Genomic DNA, 16,247 nt, shown 5'->3' with positions numbered 1-16,247 from the left:
TATATCCAGGTTCCTGATAACACGGAAGATTATACACAAAAATTGTTTAAAACACACATAACACATATATTTGCAGTTAACAGAAACACGTTTTCATAATACACGCCTATAAAGCATATTCATTGACTGATACATTATCATTTATTTTCTCTCTCTTTCAATATTTAAAGAAAAGAGAGAGTATGTTGTTCCCAAAAATGTTAAAACTTTAATTTTAAAAATGAAGAATTGGTGGGGGGAGTTTCAAAATGCCAATTTTTGCAGATTCGTATTCTCCATAGCCGAAAACTATGTAGAAAAAAAAATTAAATAAAAAAAGGAGTGTTTTGGGGAAGGTACAAAAGGAAGTCTTGCCTTAAACAACAGTATAACGCCAACAGATAATACAACTCACCAAATTTTTGCAGTGGAAACAACCCCTTGACTTTTAATTCCCTTATTTCTTTATTGTCCACAAGGCGCTAACGGAGAGGGGACATATAACAGAGACAGGGAAAAAAATTTTTCTGAGTCACTTCATTTATACCTTTTTTCACTTTTTATATTTGGTTTTTGCCAAGACATCGAACTTGTACTCCTTCAATGGATTTACGCAATCCAAATGCCATGGTAATTTTTCGATATCCAGATCAAGTTGCCATATTCAAGTCCACTTTTAAACTTTTTGATTTCTTCTTTTCGCTCCTCATTTAATAACAAGCAGCAATGTAACCCATGTACATTATCAAATTTATTCGTATCTACTGACCTTTCCACTTCCTGATCTCCTCTTATAGTTTCTTGTTTGTATTGTCATACATTATAGCATAGTTATTCTTTTTCTTTTTTCCCCCCCGGGAGGTGGTATTTTATATATATATATATATGCGGTATTTTTTCTTTTTTTTCCCCCGGGAGGTGGGGAAGTTGAAATGCTTGTGTCCGTATGTATTTGTTTGTGTCAGAGGTGGGGGGGGGGCAAGTAGGTTCGGCGTCTGTAGCTTTTCTTCTTTCTTTATTACCCACTAGGGAGCGACACAGAGGGGACACCACAAGACATTGGGGACATAGAACATTATAATTAAATTTATGAAGAATGAATTATTAAATGAAAAAATGATAATATGAAAGCGATGCTAACGGCCCCATCCGCCAGCATCACTTACTTGTCCTTCACAACCCTTCGTCACCTATCATCTCCAATCAAAAGCCCCTCTTTTCTTAATACTATCTCAAATATCCTTTCACACTCTTTTATCTTCTCATCCGAAAATTCCACCTCAATTGCTTCTACACCCTTATTTACACACAACATCTTCCTTGCGTCCATTACTTCACCTTTCATCGCCATGTAACTTCCATCTTCTCCCTCATACCATGCTTCTTTACCAAAGATTCTTGTCGAGTTCACATTGTCTTCCTTTTTTATAAAACATAAAGTATGGGACTTGGGCTCTTGTATCATCTGTGTGTCTGCGTTTCTAGGTTTTCTTGTAGGTGGGCTCTTTGTTTGCAGGGGAAGGATGGGGCTCAGAGGGTGCGGGTGGTGTTGGGGTGGATTGGGATTCAATAAAGTTCACTTTCCTTCTTCTTTTTCTTTTTTTCCGTACGTCTTCCCACTCAGTTTGGATTTCCTTCTCCTCCTCAGATTCTTCCGCTTCAACTTTTTCCGGCTCCGTCTCCTCCTCTTCCTGGATCACTGTTTCTTTTTGTATGGGAGGGCAGTAGGCTCTTATGTGACCCCTCAGGCCACACTTATAGCACCTGGGCGCCCTGCCCTCCACCCACACTCTCATGATCACATCTCCCAATCTGATGTTTTCTGCTAGGTCCACCAGTACACCGTTCTCTGCCTGCACATTTAGTTCCACTGTCACGCCTCTCCAGCCCTCGGTCTTAACCGAGGCATGGAGGATGTCCACTTCATCCTCGTGGCCGCTGATTATAACCGCCACAATCCACTCGGCTTCAACGTTTGGGGGTATTCCCTCGACCCATACTCTTGTAATTTTTCTATTTAAATATGTAGGCAAAAGTATTACCTTCTCGGATTTCACCGCCTTCGCCGCCATCTTCCTTGCTGCATTCTCACTTTTGAACTGTACTACTACAGTACCATATTTTGAACCTCTCGTCAGAAAATTAATCTCCTCTTCCGTTCTTCTTAGCGCCTCCGCTATCCACTCCATATTCACCACTTCTATCTTATTCTTTCCGCTTGCGAATACCCTGTATATGATGGTGGTGCTAGTTCCACCTCACCGCTGTCCTTCCTCATATACCTCTGGAAACCTGGCAATTTTTCTAGGTTTATTTCCTTTTCCTGTGTCGTCTTCTTTTTGCAACTCCTGCGTACGTTTTCCTGTTTTTTATCTCCACATTATTTACAGCACCGATTTGTTCGTCTTCAGAGGTCGATGCCTCCGACAAGGTCTCAAATATCCATTCCTCCTCCGACTCCTCCACTAGGGAGTGGTCGTCCATATCCCTCTGTCTGACCGACCAAAACGGCCGCCCGAACAGAAACAGTGTAACGCGTAGAAACAGTGTAACGCGAAACCGCATCAACAAAAGTACAAAATTCCACAACAACAACAATTTTCCCACTTACTTTTTGTTCTTTTTTACAAATTTTCACGAGCCGAAAAAAACACAACCGACGTCAAACGAAGTGGTGACGTTTCTTCTTTCTTTATTACCCATAACGGGCTACACAGAGGGGACAATACAAACATTGGGGACATAAAACATCACAATTACATAAATATGGGTAATGAAATATGAAAAATGATAGATGAACCCGCCAGGGTCCGGCGTCTGTAGGGTTAGCGTTAGGTTCTGTGTTTTACCTGGTTTCTTCCTTTTCCTTTTCTTACCGGCTGCTTCCTATTCTCCTTCTGAAAACATCGACCATTCCCCAATAGTCACGTGTTGCACGTGCATTTAAAGAATATGTCTTAAGGCTAATAAAGAGTAATCAAATAAATGTGAATTATGTAACATAAAGAAACAATATGGAGGATGATATTTAGCTGATATTTAGTCAGTAAAGATAACTACTACAAGTTAAGATAAAAGTACTTATTCATTATTATTCTTAGAAATTTTATAGACCTATTCGAGACAATAGCAATACAGGTAGGAAAACCATTGTTACGTTAACGAAGGTGGCGCTAAAAAATTGACTTCTTTTTTCCATTTATGTTGTTTTGTATTGTCTATTGGTAAAAAAAAAATGGGGCTAATGCAGTTTTGCACATCTTGAAAAATGCATTTAAAAAAAAATATTTTGTCGGATTCTTACGTTTTTTTTTTTTAGATGTCGGAGATTACGAATATGCACAAAAAAGAAAAATTTTGAACTTTTACCAAATTTAAAATGCCCACCTCAACCTCCCAAATTTTAAATTTTTCAACTTTCACCTCACCTCTCCGGTGGACCGCACGCATAGTTACCCCCCCCCCACACACACACACAAACCTTTCCGACTTTTTTTCCTTTTTCAGCGGGTTCCTGTGTTTTCGATGACAGATTCTGAATATGCAAGAAACCACGTTTTCAAAATTTTAAATTCAATAAGTATATAGTTATGTGTATAAAGAGATATAAACGGATATGTATAAATAGACGGACAAATAAATAAATGGCTGAAAAAGATTAAGGCAAATCAGTGAAAAAGCAAACCCTTTTCACTTTAATGTTTTTGTCTATATTTAATTTCGATTTGCATATGTTCGTCAATTCGCTATAATCTCTTCAAATTAAAAATCAAAATTTCAAATTCGGGGTGGAGATGAAATCTAAAATTTTTTTTTTTTTTCTCATATGCGTAATCTCCGACATCTAAAACGTAGGAATTCGAAAAAAATATTTTCAAAACAATACATTTTTCAAGGAGCGGTACGAAACTGCATTAGCACCTCAAAAATTGTATTCCATTTTAAAGTTTAAGGAAGTTGAACATTTAATAGAGAACTACGAACCAGCCTCCCTCCCTCCACCAGTGTTCTAAAATAATTTCTCCATATTGTCACCCAATAAGTTTGTATCATTCATTTATAAAATTAACTAATTTTTATTCCTTGTAGAAAAAAATAATTCATTAAAACATGCTGGTTTTCAGTTAAGAATTTCCTTTTAAAAAGATCAAATTTCTGGAGATTCAACTAACCGAAAGTATACACAAGATAGTCACAGAAATAAAACTTATACTTCGTACGTATTCTTATAAAAAAAAAAAGGAAATAATTCACATATATATATATACACACATTACCCAAAATCAGTGAGTGCTAGGAGAATGTTCTTATGATTATTTGAATCTATCAAAATAGTACTTGTAATGAAAGCCGTGTGACAATGAGTAAAATTGTGAGCCTAGTTAATGACTCTCAAAACTAATTCGGTGACACGATATATTCGTGAAAAGCATTTTGGTCTACGTCTAATTTCCCACTGCCAGAAGGATATTCGCAGATGGATGTGAAATTTGGTCGAAATTGTAATACATAGCTATTCTGAGTTCAAATTTCATAGTTAGCTTATAACATTGTTTTAACCCCCACCCCCACCTTTTTACGTCGTTGTAGAAACACATTTGAGTATATTTTATTTACAACATACTCTTCCTTTTAAAAATAATGTCTGGTTAAAACACTCCCCTATAACTGTTTGGCGGAGATTCTGATTCTGCAAAAACACGGCATTTTAAAATTTTAATTTCCCCCCTCTCCCCAAATTCTTTAATTTTCACATATTTCGGAAATTTGTAAAATACGGAGTAATCTCCTTCGTATTTTTCTACGTATTTCGCAAAAAAGAATTTATAAAAAATTGAAGAATTGGGGGTGAGATTAAATTTTTTTTTGTTTTTTTGCAGAATCAGAATCTCCTCGAGAATGGGTTCTGTAAAAAAAAAAAAAGGCGCGGCCCACATTCTTTACGTCCACCTAAGTATTTTTTTTTATTACATGACCTAAAGAACATGAACATTAATCTTGATTTACAAGAACATATATAATACTGTGTACTCGTCTATAGTTACTAACCTCCAGGACATCTCTGAATGGACCTATGATCAAAGGTATTCCACATTTAACAATCCAGTCTTTTTTATGAGTATCTAGGACTACATTATCTATTGCCCTTATTTTTAAATACAATGTATTTGAGGAAGATTTGACTGTTTCTGGCAGGTGGAATAACCATCTATAGGCTCCTATGAACTCGTTTGTAAAGGAAGTTTTATGCTTTCGTTTAAGCAACGTTAATTGGAAACAGAAGGGTAACTTCAAAGTCACTATTGTCTTCAAGTCATTAACCTCGTCCAAGCATCTCGTAAGACTTAACGACCAGGTTTTTTATATTTCTCTTTTTGTCCCATTTTCACAACAATAATCTGGTAACCAGGCATTCTCTTAAAATATTGAACGGTGGCAACGAAGCATGTTCTCGACGAAGTAATGTAATGATCAAGCTTTTGCTCTTCTCTGCCAATACAAGCTGAATATGCAATACTTTTTCTCAGCCGTTGCGTTTCATACACATTACAAATAATTCTTCCACTCGTACCGAAGCTATTTATTTCTAGGAAAATAATATCTTGAATGATTTTATCGACTACAAAAGAAAGACGGTGTTGACCTATGTGGAATTTAGTACAAATCATTAAATCTGGTTGCCATCATTTGCAGCAACTCTGTCTCTAATATTGTTTCAAACGTTGGCACAAGGCCAGCAATTTTGAGGAAAGGAAGAAAGTCGATTACATCGACACTGCTGCCTTAGTGGTATTCCTATTTTATCGATCCCGAAGGATGAAAGCAAAGTTGGTCTCAACAGGATTTGAACGTATTGAGTTGGAAATGCCGCTTAGCATTTTGCCTGACATGCTAACAATTCTGCTGCTTTTTAATTTCGTATTGGTTTCAAATTTTGGCACAAGGCCAGGAATTTCAGGTGAGGATGTAAGCCAATAACATGGACCCCAAAAGAATGAAAGGCAAAGTGGATCTCGGCTGAATTTGTTTCTAATTTAATATTAAATCTGAGTTGTGGGTACGTAAAACGAGAGATAAGTGTTCTCGATCAAGGAAGTTTGCGAGCTACTTTCGATTTCCAGCGAAAATTAATTTGCTGTGAATGTTTATAGAAATTTATTTCTTTAGCATTTCTAATTTTTATTAGAATCTTCTGAGGTTTGGTCTTTGTCAATCCCTTTTAGATTTTTCTTTTGAGTTTTGTGTGATTGTCAACTTCAGATAAATCATTTTGGGATATATTTGTCAAATCTCGCTTTGAATATAGTGATAGCAGGGTTTTCTAGATAACTGATTTTTTAGCGATGTGTTACAGTTTGAGGACCTGATTTCGATTTGAATTTTCTCTTAGGCATACCTACACTAGTGTCCTCACTCCACTTTTTCTCTTAACTATGAGAAAAATTGGAATTCTTTTTTCAAAATTTCGTTTTACTTTGTAGATATGTGATGTGTGACAGTATGCACATTTATACGTCCAATTTTTTTTTTTTTATTACATTCCGATATTTGCGGTTGGATGGGAAATTTGTGTCACCAATACGCCATATGCCCGTGGGCATATGGCGTAGTGGTTAAAAGTGCAGGCTACTAACCCCAAGATTCCGAGTTCGATTCCAAGCAGTAACCTGAACAATAATAATAATATCGAAAAATACCTTAGGAAAGAGAACCCAGGTTCGAAATTTCCCCCAAGACACCTGAAGAAGGCTGGAGGGTATATCAGCTGAAACGTGTTAACAACAAACAAGATGAAGTCAAATATCTGTCGAATGTAAATAATGTGAAATTTTGAAGTTGCGAATTTGGCCCTTTTTTTTTTCCAAAATTGGAATATTTTCATATCCGAAAACGTGGATTTCCGTAAATAAAATTTTTTTTTTTAATAAAGTGGGAGGGTTACGTCTCCACCATGTGCGCCAATATATTTTGTTTACTTAAAATTGGAATTTTGGAAAATAAGTTTTGTTTTTATAACCACGATTTCCGTTTTTGTTTACACGAAATTATAAAAAAAAATTTAAGATTTGGTTATTATTTCTAGCATGTGGAGAGACCTTCTAGGCTTAACTTCATTTGCTTGTTGAAAATCACCCCAACAATATTCTGGGGTCGATACAATCGACTAAAAATTCAAGGTGGTGCACCAACATGACCAGTCTAATACCTGCAACAAGTAAAAAGAGAAAAAAAAAACAAATATAACCATGGGGCTTTTATCCACTTTCACATTATGTAGCTTTTGTCCAGATCCCATATATATATATATATATATATTTTATATTGAGTCACTGAAGACTGGGTCTTTAAATTTGCCCATTACATTCCTGGCAATAATGATCTAATTCCCTTCAGGATTTCTTTATAGTTAGTAGTATGCAGAGGATAAGTTTTTTTCTTTTTTTTTTTTTCTTACTGAAATATGAAACAAGGTCAAGTCAAAAAGAAAGCCAGAACATCAGTCACTCTACTTTACTAATAGTAAGTCAAACATCTTTATATGACACCCTGCAATTTTTCCTTTTAAGGTTATGTCATACGGTGACATCCTCTTTACACTGTAAAAGAATGACATTGGTTATAGCTTCAATGCCTTTGATCATAGGACTGCTAAGGCTGACCTGGGGTCAAATAATTGACTCTATAAACTTAAATTCAAATATGAACGAGCAAAGCACATGCATTAAGTAGGTGTTTGATAATATCTATAAACTTAAGTGTGAAGTTGTTTTATTAAGCGAAAGTCAATTGATCAAGTGGTAAATACCTCTAGTTACCACTTCTAACTGAAAACACTTTGTATATAATACAAATACTATCAAGGGCATAATCGTCCTATCTTCCTATTTAAAAAATATATCTTTATTCCACATCAAAAGATACCATTCTATGTGCGAGTTTGTATATACACATCAGTTTTGTTCATTTCTCCTCTTGAATGTATTGAGAAATCAATAGTTAAAACCAATGAACATAGCTCCACATAGTTATGGGCACCATAGTCTGGTCATATTGTTTTGATTCTCGGCTTTAGTTATTTCATTTTGCTTACTTTCAGAAAGCCAAAAGGTTGTGCACACGCTACCCCTTCTGTTGATACCTTTTGTTTAATTAGTATTTAGGTCAACTAAGAAACTATTCAAAGTATATATTTTCTTACATTCTTGACTAATCGATAATAGATTTTTTTCCCTCTAAGAAAATCCAGGCACAAAATGCAAACAGAGGTCCAAATCAATACATGATTTTTGCAAACAAGTAAACATGTTTCTTAACTTGTCAAATCAACTCTAATTGCTGCTTAATTGCTACTGTACTAATTTGACTTGCGGCCATGGTTGTGGAGCAAATATGGTCTTTTTGATCAATACTGCCCAGATGCTAGTAAAATAAGCTCGTCATAACTGTTCTTGATAATCCATAGCAAGCTGTTAGATAACTTTTGCAAACTTTAAAACCTGTGGTCAACCTCTCTATATCATTCACTGTTGCAGACTGTTGCTGTAACCAATTTAGGTTTAATATCTCTCTAAATGCTCATGCAAATAGAATAATTGTGAATTGTAAGTGTTGAAGTAACAGCAGCAAATTTGGTTCTATACCTAGACTAAATTTCACTTTCCATGTATCTCATGGTCCTTTACCTTATTTCTTTCTTGTATAAAATCGTACCTATAGGTAGAATGCAGCAGATAAACCAAAGAAAAATCGTACCTATATGTAGAATGCAGCAGATAAACTCAAAGAAAATATAAATATCTCAAATAGATTGTTTTAGTTCTGTAGTTAAAGTGGTAGCAGAATATTTGATATTTTCTGGTACATGTGATATAAATATAACCATTGGCTGCTAATAATTAGTATTGGCAAGTATGACCAACAGATTACTCTTGATTGATTCTTGTCCAACTCTTCTTTGTGTTTAAGGATTACTTTTACTCTCCTAAAATACCCACTTTTTGTTTTCCTTTTTGCTGCACAGTTCATACAAAAACATTTGGATGCTATCATTTGTGTGCGAAATTTACCTGCCACTAGCAGCAAGTAAAACTTGGTTTGGCTGTTATTTATCTAACTCAGCATTACTGGTCCATCTATCCTGCACTGCCTAAGTTCTCTAATACATCTAAGCCTAATGTGGACTGTTAGTATGAGATAGGCTAACAATGCTTTTACTGTCCCCCAGGAAGCAGCTAATCAAGTGATTGGAACAATATCAGTTGAGGATTCTATCTTACAACCAGTACTGTCCCTTCTGCCTCCGGATTATCTCACAGCCAAACTGGTTTTTGGCTCGATCTGTTACTCCTTACAGTAACTAGCACTCTTCACGACTATGAGTTTACATGTATAGATTTACTCTGGCTTTGGTCTCTGTCTGTAAGCTACGTAGCTACATAAAAGTTGAGTTGTTGAGTTACTGTCAATCAGTTTGGACTGCACATACTTCCTCATCACCACAATGTAGTGGGTTCCCCTCATCATCTCTGACTAAATGATGTTACTAAAAGGAGCCTCAATACTACTGGTTTCCTGTTGGAATTAACCATAGCAGTGGTAGGTGTCCAGATGGGTTAACTCTTTTCCCCATTCAGTGGAGAAAGTTACTTGTCTGGGCTGCCACATGTTGACACATTCTCCTGTGCTAACCTTGTCACTTCAGCCAGAAACCTGGGAGCTGCTTGCAGTTCAAAGTGTCAGACGATGGCTACATACAGTTCATTGATAAACAGATTCTTTCTTGCGCTTTAGTGTCTTTTGTTTCCAGATTACTGCACTTTTCCATCAAATTGGGATGAAGGTTTTCATCTGAGGAAAGAATCCCATGATGTAGAGTGGTTGATGGAATGAATATTATACTCGAGTTGGAGGTTTGGCTAGAAGGTCTTGCCCTGCATGGCATTTGACAATATATTTTAAGTGTTTTTTTTTTTTGTTTTTTTTCAGTAAGCATAATGTCAGGTTATTTTAAGATCATGATTCTCAACCATTTTTTGCCAATGGACCCCTTGATTCCTATTTTATTCTACTAGACTGCCATAGCCATTCAATATAAATAAGAAAAAAAACCTTACTGTATTTTTATGAGATATTAGAAATTGTATTAAAAAATTTTATTTTGTGTATTGTAGAAGTCTAAACTATTTCACATAAATGTTAACAAAATCTTATATGGATCCCAATTGAGAACCATTGTTTTAAGAGTTTAAATGAAATAGCCACAATAGGAATTGAAGCTACATCAGACAGATCATCATAAGTCCACTCTTTATTTCACTGGTGACCATACTCTGTATATTAATTCTAAATTTATCTCTAATGTTCTTTTTAGGATGAGTCTTCATGATGAAGATGCTTCACTCAGTTACAAAAGTTCCACTGATCACCACAATTCATTGACTCCTACAAATGAAGGCCATTCTTCATTTGAAAATAACAGCATTCAATCAGTACGCGAGATGATCCTTCAAAGAGAAAAGGTAATATTTTCTTACTTTAATATTAAAGTTTACTATCCGTTTTTTTTTACTACATTAGATGACATTTAATCTGTTGTCTGGTTTAACACCATTGTCCGATCCTTGAGTGCCTTTAGCAGAATTCACTCTATTGCAAGTATTTAACCCTTTTATTACCATATTTCTGTTAAAATACATTGCCTTAGTTTCAATAAATTTTGAAAATAAATAATTTACTAAAATTACTTTGTCATTATTAAGGTAGTGTTTGGAGCATAAATTAACATGAAATTCTGATGGAAGGTTTGGACTTAGATCATTTTAAAACCGTATTTATATTATAGAATTAAGGGTAGTTTCAGGTGGGTTGGTATCAGAAAGATTTGATGACAACTTCCTTTCTCTCCACCAGTCTCAAAGGCCTTGTAAAATAAAGGATCATAGAGATTTACCTTCCCTCCCTGACAAGTATAAAAAAAAATATATCACTAGACATCTGAGTAATGTAGACAAAGTATTTTCTGATCATGATACAAAGTTTAACAAAAGTACTTTAATGTATGTCAATGAGAGGCAGAAATGTGAGCAGGCTGGGCGAAATGCTTAGTGGCATTTCATCTACTGTTACATTCTGAGTTCAAATTCCGTCGAGGTTGACTTTGGCTTTCATCCTTTCAAGGTCGATAAATTAAGTACCAGTTACGCACTGGAGTCAATGTAATCAAATTAATCCCTTTGTCTGTCCTTGTTTGTCCCCTCTGTTTAGCCCCTTGTGGGCAATAAAGAAATAAGAATGATTAGACTATTTGTTCCTACCCTTTACATTCTAAGTTCAAACTCTGCCTAGGTTAATTTTGCCTTTCATTCTTCCAGGATTGATAAAATGAAATGCCAATCCAGTGCAGAGTTGATTTGATTACTCCTATCTACATACAAAAGTTCTGCTCTTGTACTTATGTTAGAAATTATGTATATTTAGTGACTACACATTATCGGAAGCAGGAAAGTGCTAAACTGACTTTTATAGACATGGGTGTGTGGTTGAGAAGTTTGCTCCCCAACCAGATGATTTCAGGTTCAGTCCTGCTGCATGACATTTTAAGCAAGTGTTTTCTACTATAGCCCTACACATATCAAAGCCCTGTGAGTGGATTTGGTAGATGGCAACTGAAAGAAGGTCATGATATATATGCATGCATCTAGATATTGGTATACATGCATATGTAGATGTGTGTGTGTATGCATGCGCATGGCAGAATTTAATGTTAGTTTTCCATGCTGGCATGGGTTGGACAGCATGACAGGAACTGGCAAGGTCAGGGGCCACACTAGGTTCCATAGTCTGTTTTGGTTTTGTTCTATAGCTGGATGCCCTTCCTAATGTCAACCACTCCATAGTGTACTGCATGCTTTTTATATGGCATCAGCACTTACACCAGTGTTTTCTATGTAGCACCTTGGTTTTAGGATCTCAATTCTGTTGTGTGTGAATGAGAGATAGACGTCTCCTTATAATACTGTGCTGTAATTGTAAATAGTGTTACCTTTCTTAAAAATAGATGAGGATTGCCAATAAGAAAGGCACCCTGCCATAGAATATCTGCTTCAACAAATTCCTTCTAACTCATGCAGTCATTGAAGAATAGATGTCAAAACAATGGTGATTCAGCTATACATCATAATTTTATCCACAGGCATAGCTGTGTGGTTAGGAAGCTTGCTTTCCAGCTATATGGTTTCTGGTTCAGTCTCACTGTGTGGCACCTTGGACAAGTGTCTTCTGCTATAGCCAACCAAAGCTTTGTAATTGAATTTTGTAGGTGAAAGTTACTGCCAAGTGTGTAAGTGCTTGTGCCTCCTAACAGAGAGGGAATTCAAACCTTTCTTGGAAGGCACTCGTTTTACTTTAAACAATTTGGAATTATCACTTGTAGAAATCATATTTGAGATAGCTTTTTGAAATGAATCATTAATTTAGAAGCTACTCATCATTATGTGTTTTAACATCTGGTGTTCCATACTTGTATGGGTCAGACAGAATTTAAGGCAAATTTTCTATAGTTGGATGTCCTTCCTGTCACCAACCTTCACCTGTGTCCACACAAGGTAATGTTTGCCTATGACCAGACATGTTTCCATGGAAGATTGTCAACAGATACTGCTTGCATGATAATAACACAACTATCACATGATGTTGAGATGACAAAATACATACCCCCACACATGCATAGTGTTTTCATAATTCATGTATACTGGACTTGTAATAGCTGATGACTTGTAATGATAATTGAATTGTTGATTCAGAAACTTAGTCCAGAATGCAAGTCTCCATGCTTGTATCATTCAATAATAGTTCTGTTTCTGGTATGAGGTCTATCTCATTTGTCATAACTTGTGATTTATTATACACACACACACACACACCACACACACACACACACACACACACACACACACACACACACACACACACACACACACACAGTTTCCATCTATCAAAAGGCTTTGGTTAGCCCCAGGCTATTGTAGAAGATTCTTGCCCAAGGTATACACACAGTGGGACTTAACTGGGAACTATGTGGTTGGAAAGCAAACTTCTTACCATGTCTGTGCCTTAATCTACAATGTATATGGAGCTAGGAATTAAGTGGTTTTTTTTTCCTTCATCAGTCATAAATTTTAGTTTTGTGTAATCCAATTTTTTTACTCAAGTACTGGGTGGAGTCCCATAATGCACTGCATCTAATGTAGATTAGGATAAACCAGTCACGAAGGACCTCTCTTTATGAGTAACCTTGAACTCAACACTGCAAACAAATGAAATAGTCATTGATAAAATTAAGTGCTTGATTGGACCTGATCAGGCAAATCTATGTTAAAGCAGTCTAACCATGACCCTCCTGTACATTATCCAGTGTGTCTTTTCTATTTTTAACGGAGATTGGGATGCTGTTATTTTTAGTAAAGTGTAGGAGACGTTGGATGCTCACAGGAGTTGTGATTTTTCTTATTGTTTCAATATCCACTTTTCCAGAATTTGGGACAAATTTTCTGTAGCTGGATGCTCTTATTGTCACCTGTTTACAAGCAAAATAAAATATAATTCAGGAAAAAAAAAACTTCTTAGGGATTAAAATATGAATGACATATTTATCAATTAGCAGAAATAGAATTTATGAAACACCAAATTCCAGTACAAGCCTTTGCCTTTAGTAATTTTCTGAAAAATTTTAACTCGAGGAAGTACTAGTCTATAGAAATATCTTAAAAAGAACATGCTAGATGGCAAGCTACAAGAAAATTAGCTTCTGTTTGATTAAAATATCTTACCTTTTCTATGCTAAGCATGAGGAAAGGGTGCTTGTAAATATGATTCAGTGAATGAGCACACTGAGCTACATAAGGCTGAGAACCACAGCTGTAAAGATGATGTTAAAATAATGCTTATGTACTAATGTCAATTAAATTACTTCTTTCCCAAAATGTATGGCCTTGTGCCACTGCTAGAAATCAATATAAGGCTATGTATTTGCAAAGCATATATTAAATGAGTACTGTTTAACAATATTCAGTCTGTTGGTTCTTTTTGCTCTTGTTATTTTTTTAACTTTCTATTTTTATTTCACTTTTTGTTATTTATAAGCTGAATAAAAGTGTTAACACTTCAAGCACCAAGAAAATAATGCAGTCACCAACAGATGACAAATCTCCTGAAGAATCTGTCACCGATATAAAAGATAAAGTGAAATCCATGGTGCAACAATTTGAATCAAAGATATGTCAAAGACTTTCACCCAAATTAAATGGCACTGATTTTACTAGTAAGTCAGATTGTAATATTGATCATCAATACAGTTTATGTTTCACCACTCCTTTGTTTCAAAGCAAAGAGAAGACAATGGCAGACTGTAGTCAAGAATCAACGACTTTTAAAACACTAAACAATTTGGAAAAGTATCCAATGAATACTTCCCATAATGAATATGGATCACAATTTGATACAAAGAAATCCATAGGCTGGGATGTGAGCAATCCTGATTTAGGATTCTCTACATTTACAAAATATGTTAAGCAAGATAATCCAACAGCTTCTACTCGCTATAGTTTAATAAATCACCAAACATTTAATGAATGGATGCCATTCAGCAATCAAACAGAAGATGTACCTGGCCTTATTATTACAAACTCTAATGTTAACACCACTATCGTTCAGCTTTATCCAGAAAAGTTGAATTCGTCAGTTTCTGAAATGAAAGAAAGCTTCCACAAACTCTTGGAACACACTAGAACAGAAACTAAAAATGAAGTAAGTAAAAAGTGAGTTTCTTGACCTTTTTGTTTTAATCTTAAAATTTTCACAAATCCATGTGTTAATCTTGTCTAATTGAATCACTTTATTATTGCCTAATAATGGGATTCCTCTCCTCTCGCTTCTATCTCTCTCCTCTCGCTTCTATCTCTCTCCTCTCGCTTCTATCTCTCTCCTCTCGCTTCTATCTCTCTCCTCTCGCTTCTATCTCTCTCCTCTCGCTTCTATCTCTCTCCTCTCGCTTCTATCTCTCTCCTCTCGCTTCTATCTCTCTCCTCTCGCTTCTATCTCTCTCCTCTCGCTTCTATCTCTCTCCTCTCGCTTCTATCTCTCTCCTCTCGCTTCTATCTCTCTCCTCTCGCTTCTATCTCTCCTCTCGCTTCTATCTCTCTCCTCTCGCTTCTATCTCTATTCTCTCGCTTCTATCTCTCTCTCTCGCTTCTATCTCTCTCCTCTCGCTTCTATCTCTCTCCTCTCGCTTCTATCTCTCTCCTCTCGCTTCTATCTCTCTCCTCTCGCTTCTATCTCTCTCCTCTCGCTTCTATCTCTCTCCTCTCGCTTCTATCTCTCTCCTCTCGCTTCTATCTCTCTCCTCTCGCTTCTATCTCCTTCCTCTATCTCTATCTCCTCCTCTCCTCTCCTCTATCTCTATCCTATCCTCTCCTCTATCTCTATCCTATCCTATCCTCTCCTCTATCCTATCCTCTCCTCTATCTCTATCCTCTCCTCTCCTCTATCTCTATCCTCTCCTCTCCTCTATTCTCCTCTATCCTCTCCTCTCCTCTATCCTCTCCTCTCCTCTATCCTCTCCTCTCCTCTATCTCTCTCCTCTCCTCTATCTCTCTCCTCTCCTCTATCTCTCTCCTCTCCTCTATCTCTCTCCTCTCCTCTATCTCTCTCCTCTCCTCTATCTCTCCTCTATCTCTCTCCTCTCCTCTCCCTCCCTCTCCTCCTCTCCTCTATCCTCTCCTCCTCTATCTCTCTCCTCTCCTCTCCTCTATCTCTCTCCTCTCCTCTCCTCTATCTCTCTCCTCTCCTCTCCTCTTCTCCTTCCTCTCCTCTCCTCTATCTCTCTCCTCTCCTCTCCTCTCCTCTCCTCTATCTCTCTCCTCTCCTCTCCTCTCCTCCTCTCCTCTCCTCTCCTCTATCTCTTATCTCTCTCTCCCTCCTCTCAATTAAAATCTTTTGAACATTCCTTTTCCCATGATGGCATAGGTTGGATGATTCATCATGGACTTTGAATTCCTGAGGTCTGTACCAAGTTATTCTATTCTCTGCATTGGCATGGTTTCTATAACTGGGTACTCTTTTCATTGTACCAGCATTGATGAGGTCACTGAGTACCCAGATGACAAGACCTCTTAACTGAATGGGATATAGTATTGAGGGATGTAACTATTGGTGAGGCAACTGCAAAGCTGTTGCTCTTTGAATGAAGTTTCTTGTGATATTTGTTCTGC

General features: G+C 36.5%; 1 protein-coding gene across 1 annotated transcript in view; it reads left to right on the top strand.

Moving 5' to 3' along the window:
- Positions 1-16,247, top strand: part of LOC115211003 — a 43,762-nt gene that overhangs the window by 1,981 nt on the left and 25,534 nt on the right. The window contains exons 2-3 of the mRNA XM_036501409.1: positions 10,352-10,499; positions 14,122-14,784. Of these exons, the coding sequence (XP_036357302.1) occupies positions 10,353-10,499; positions 14,122-14,784 (810 nt within the window). The 5' untranslated portion in view covers position 10,352. The remainder of the gene's footprint in view (positions 1-10,351; positions 10,500-14,121; positions 14,785-16,247) is intronic.

The sequence above is a fragment of the Octopus sinensis genome, linkage group LG1, assembly GCF_006345805.1.
Source record: "Octopus sinensis linkage group LG1, ASM634580v1, whole genome shotgun sequence".
Classification (NCBI taxonomy): Eukaryota; Metazoa; Mollusca; class Cephalopoda; order Octopoda; family Octopodidae; genus Octopus; species Octopus sinensis.
Note: the sequence above shows the minus strand (reverse complement) of the source record. Positions and strands in the feature narration are given on the sequence as shown.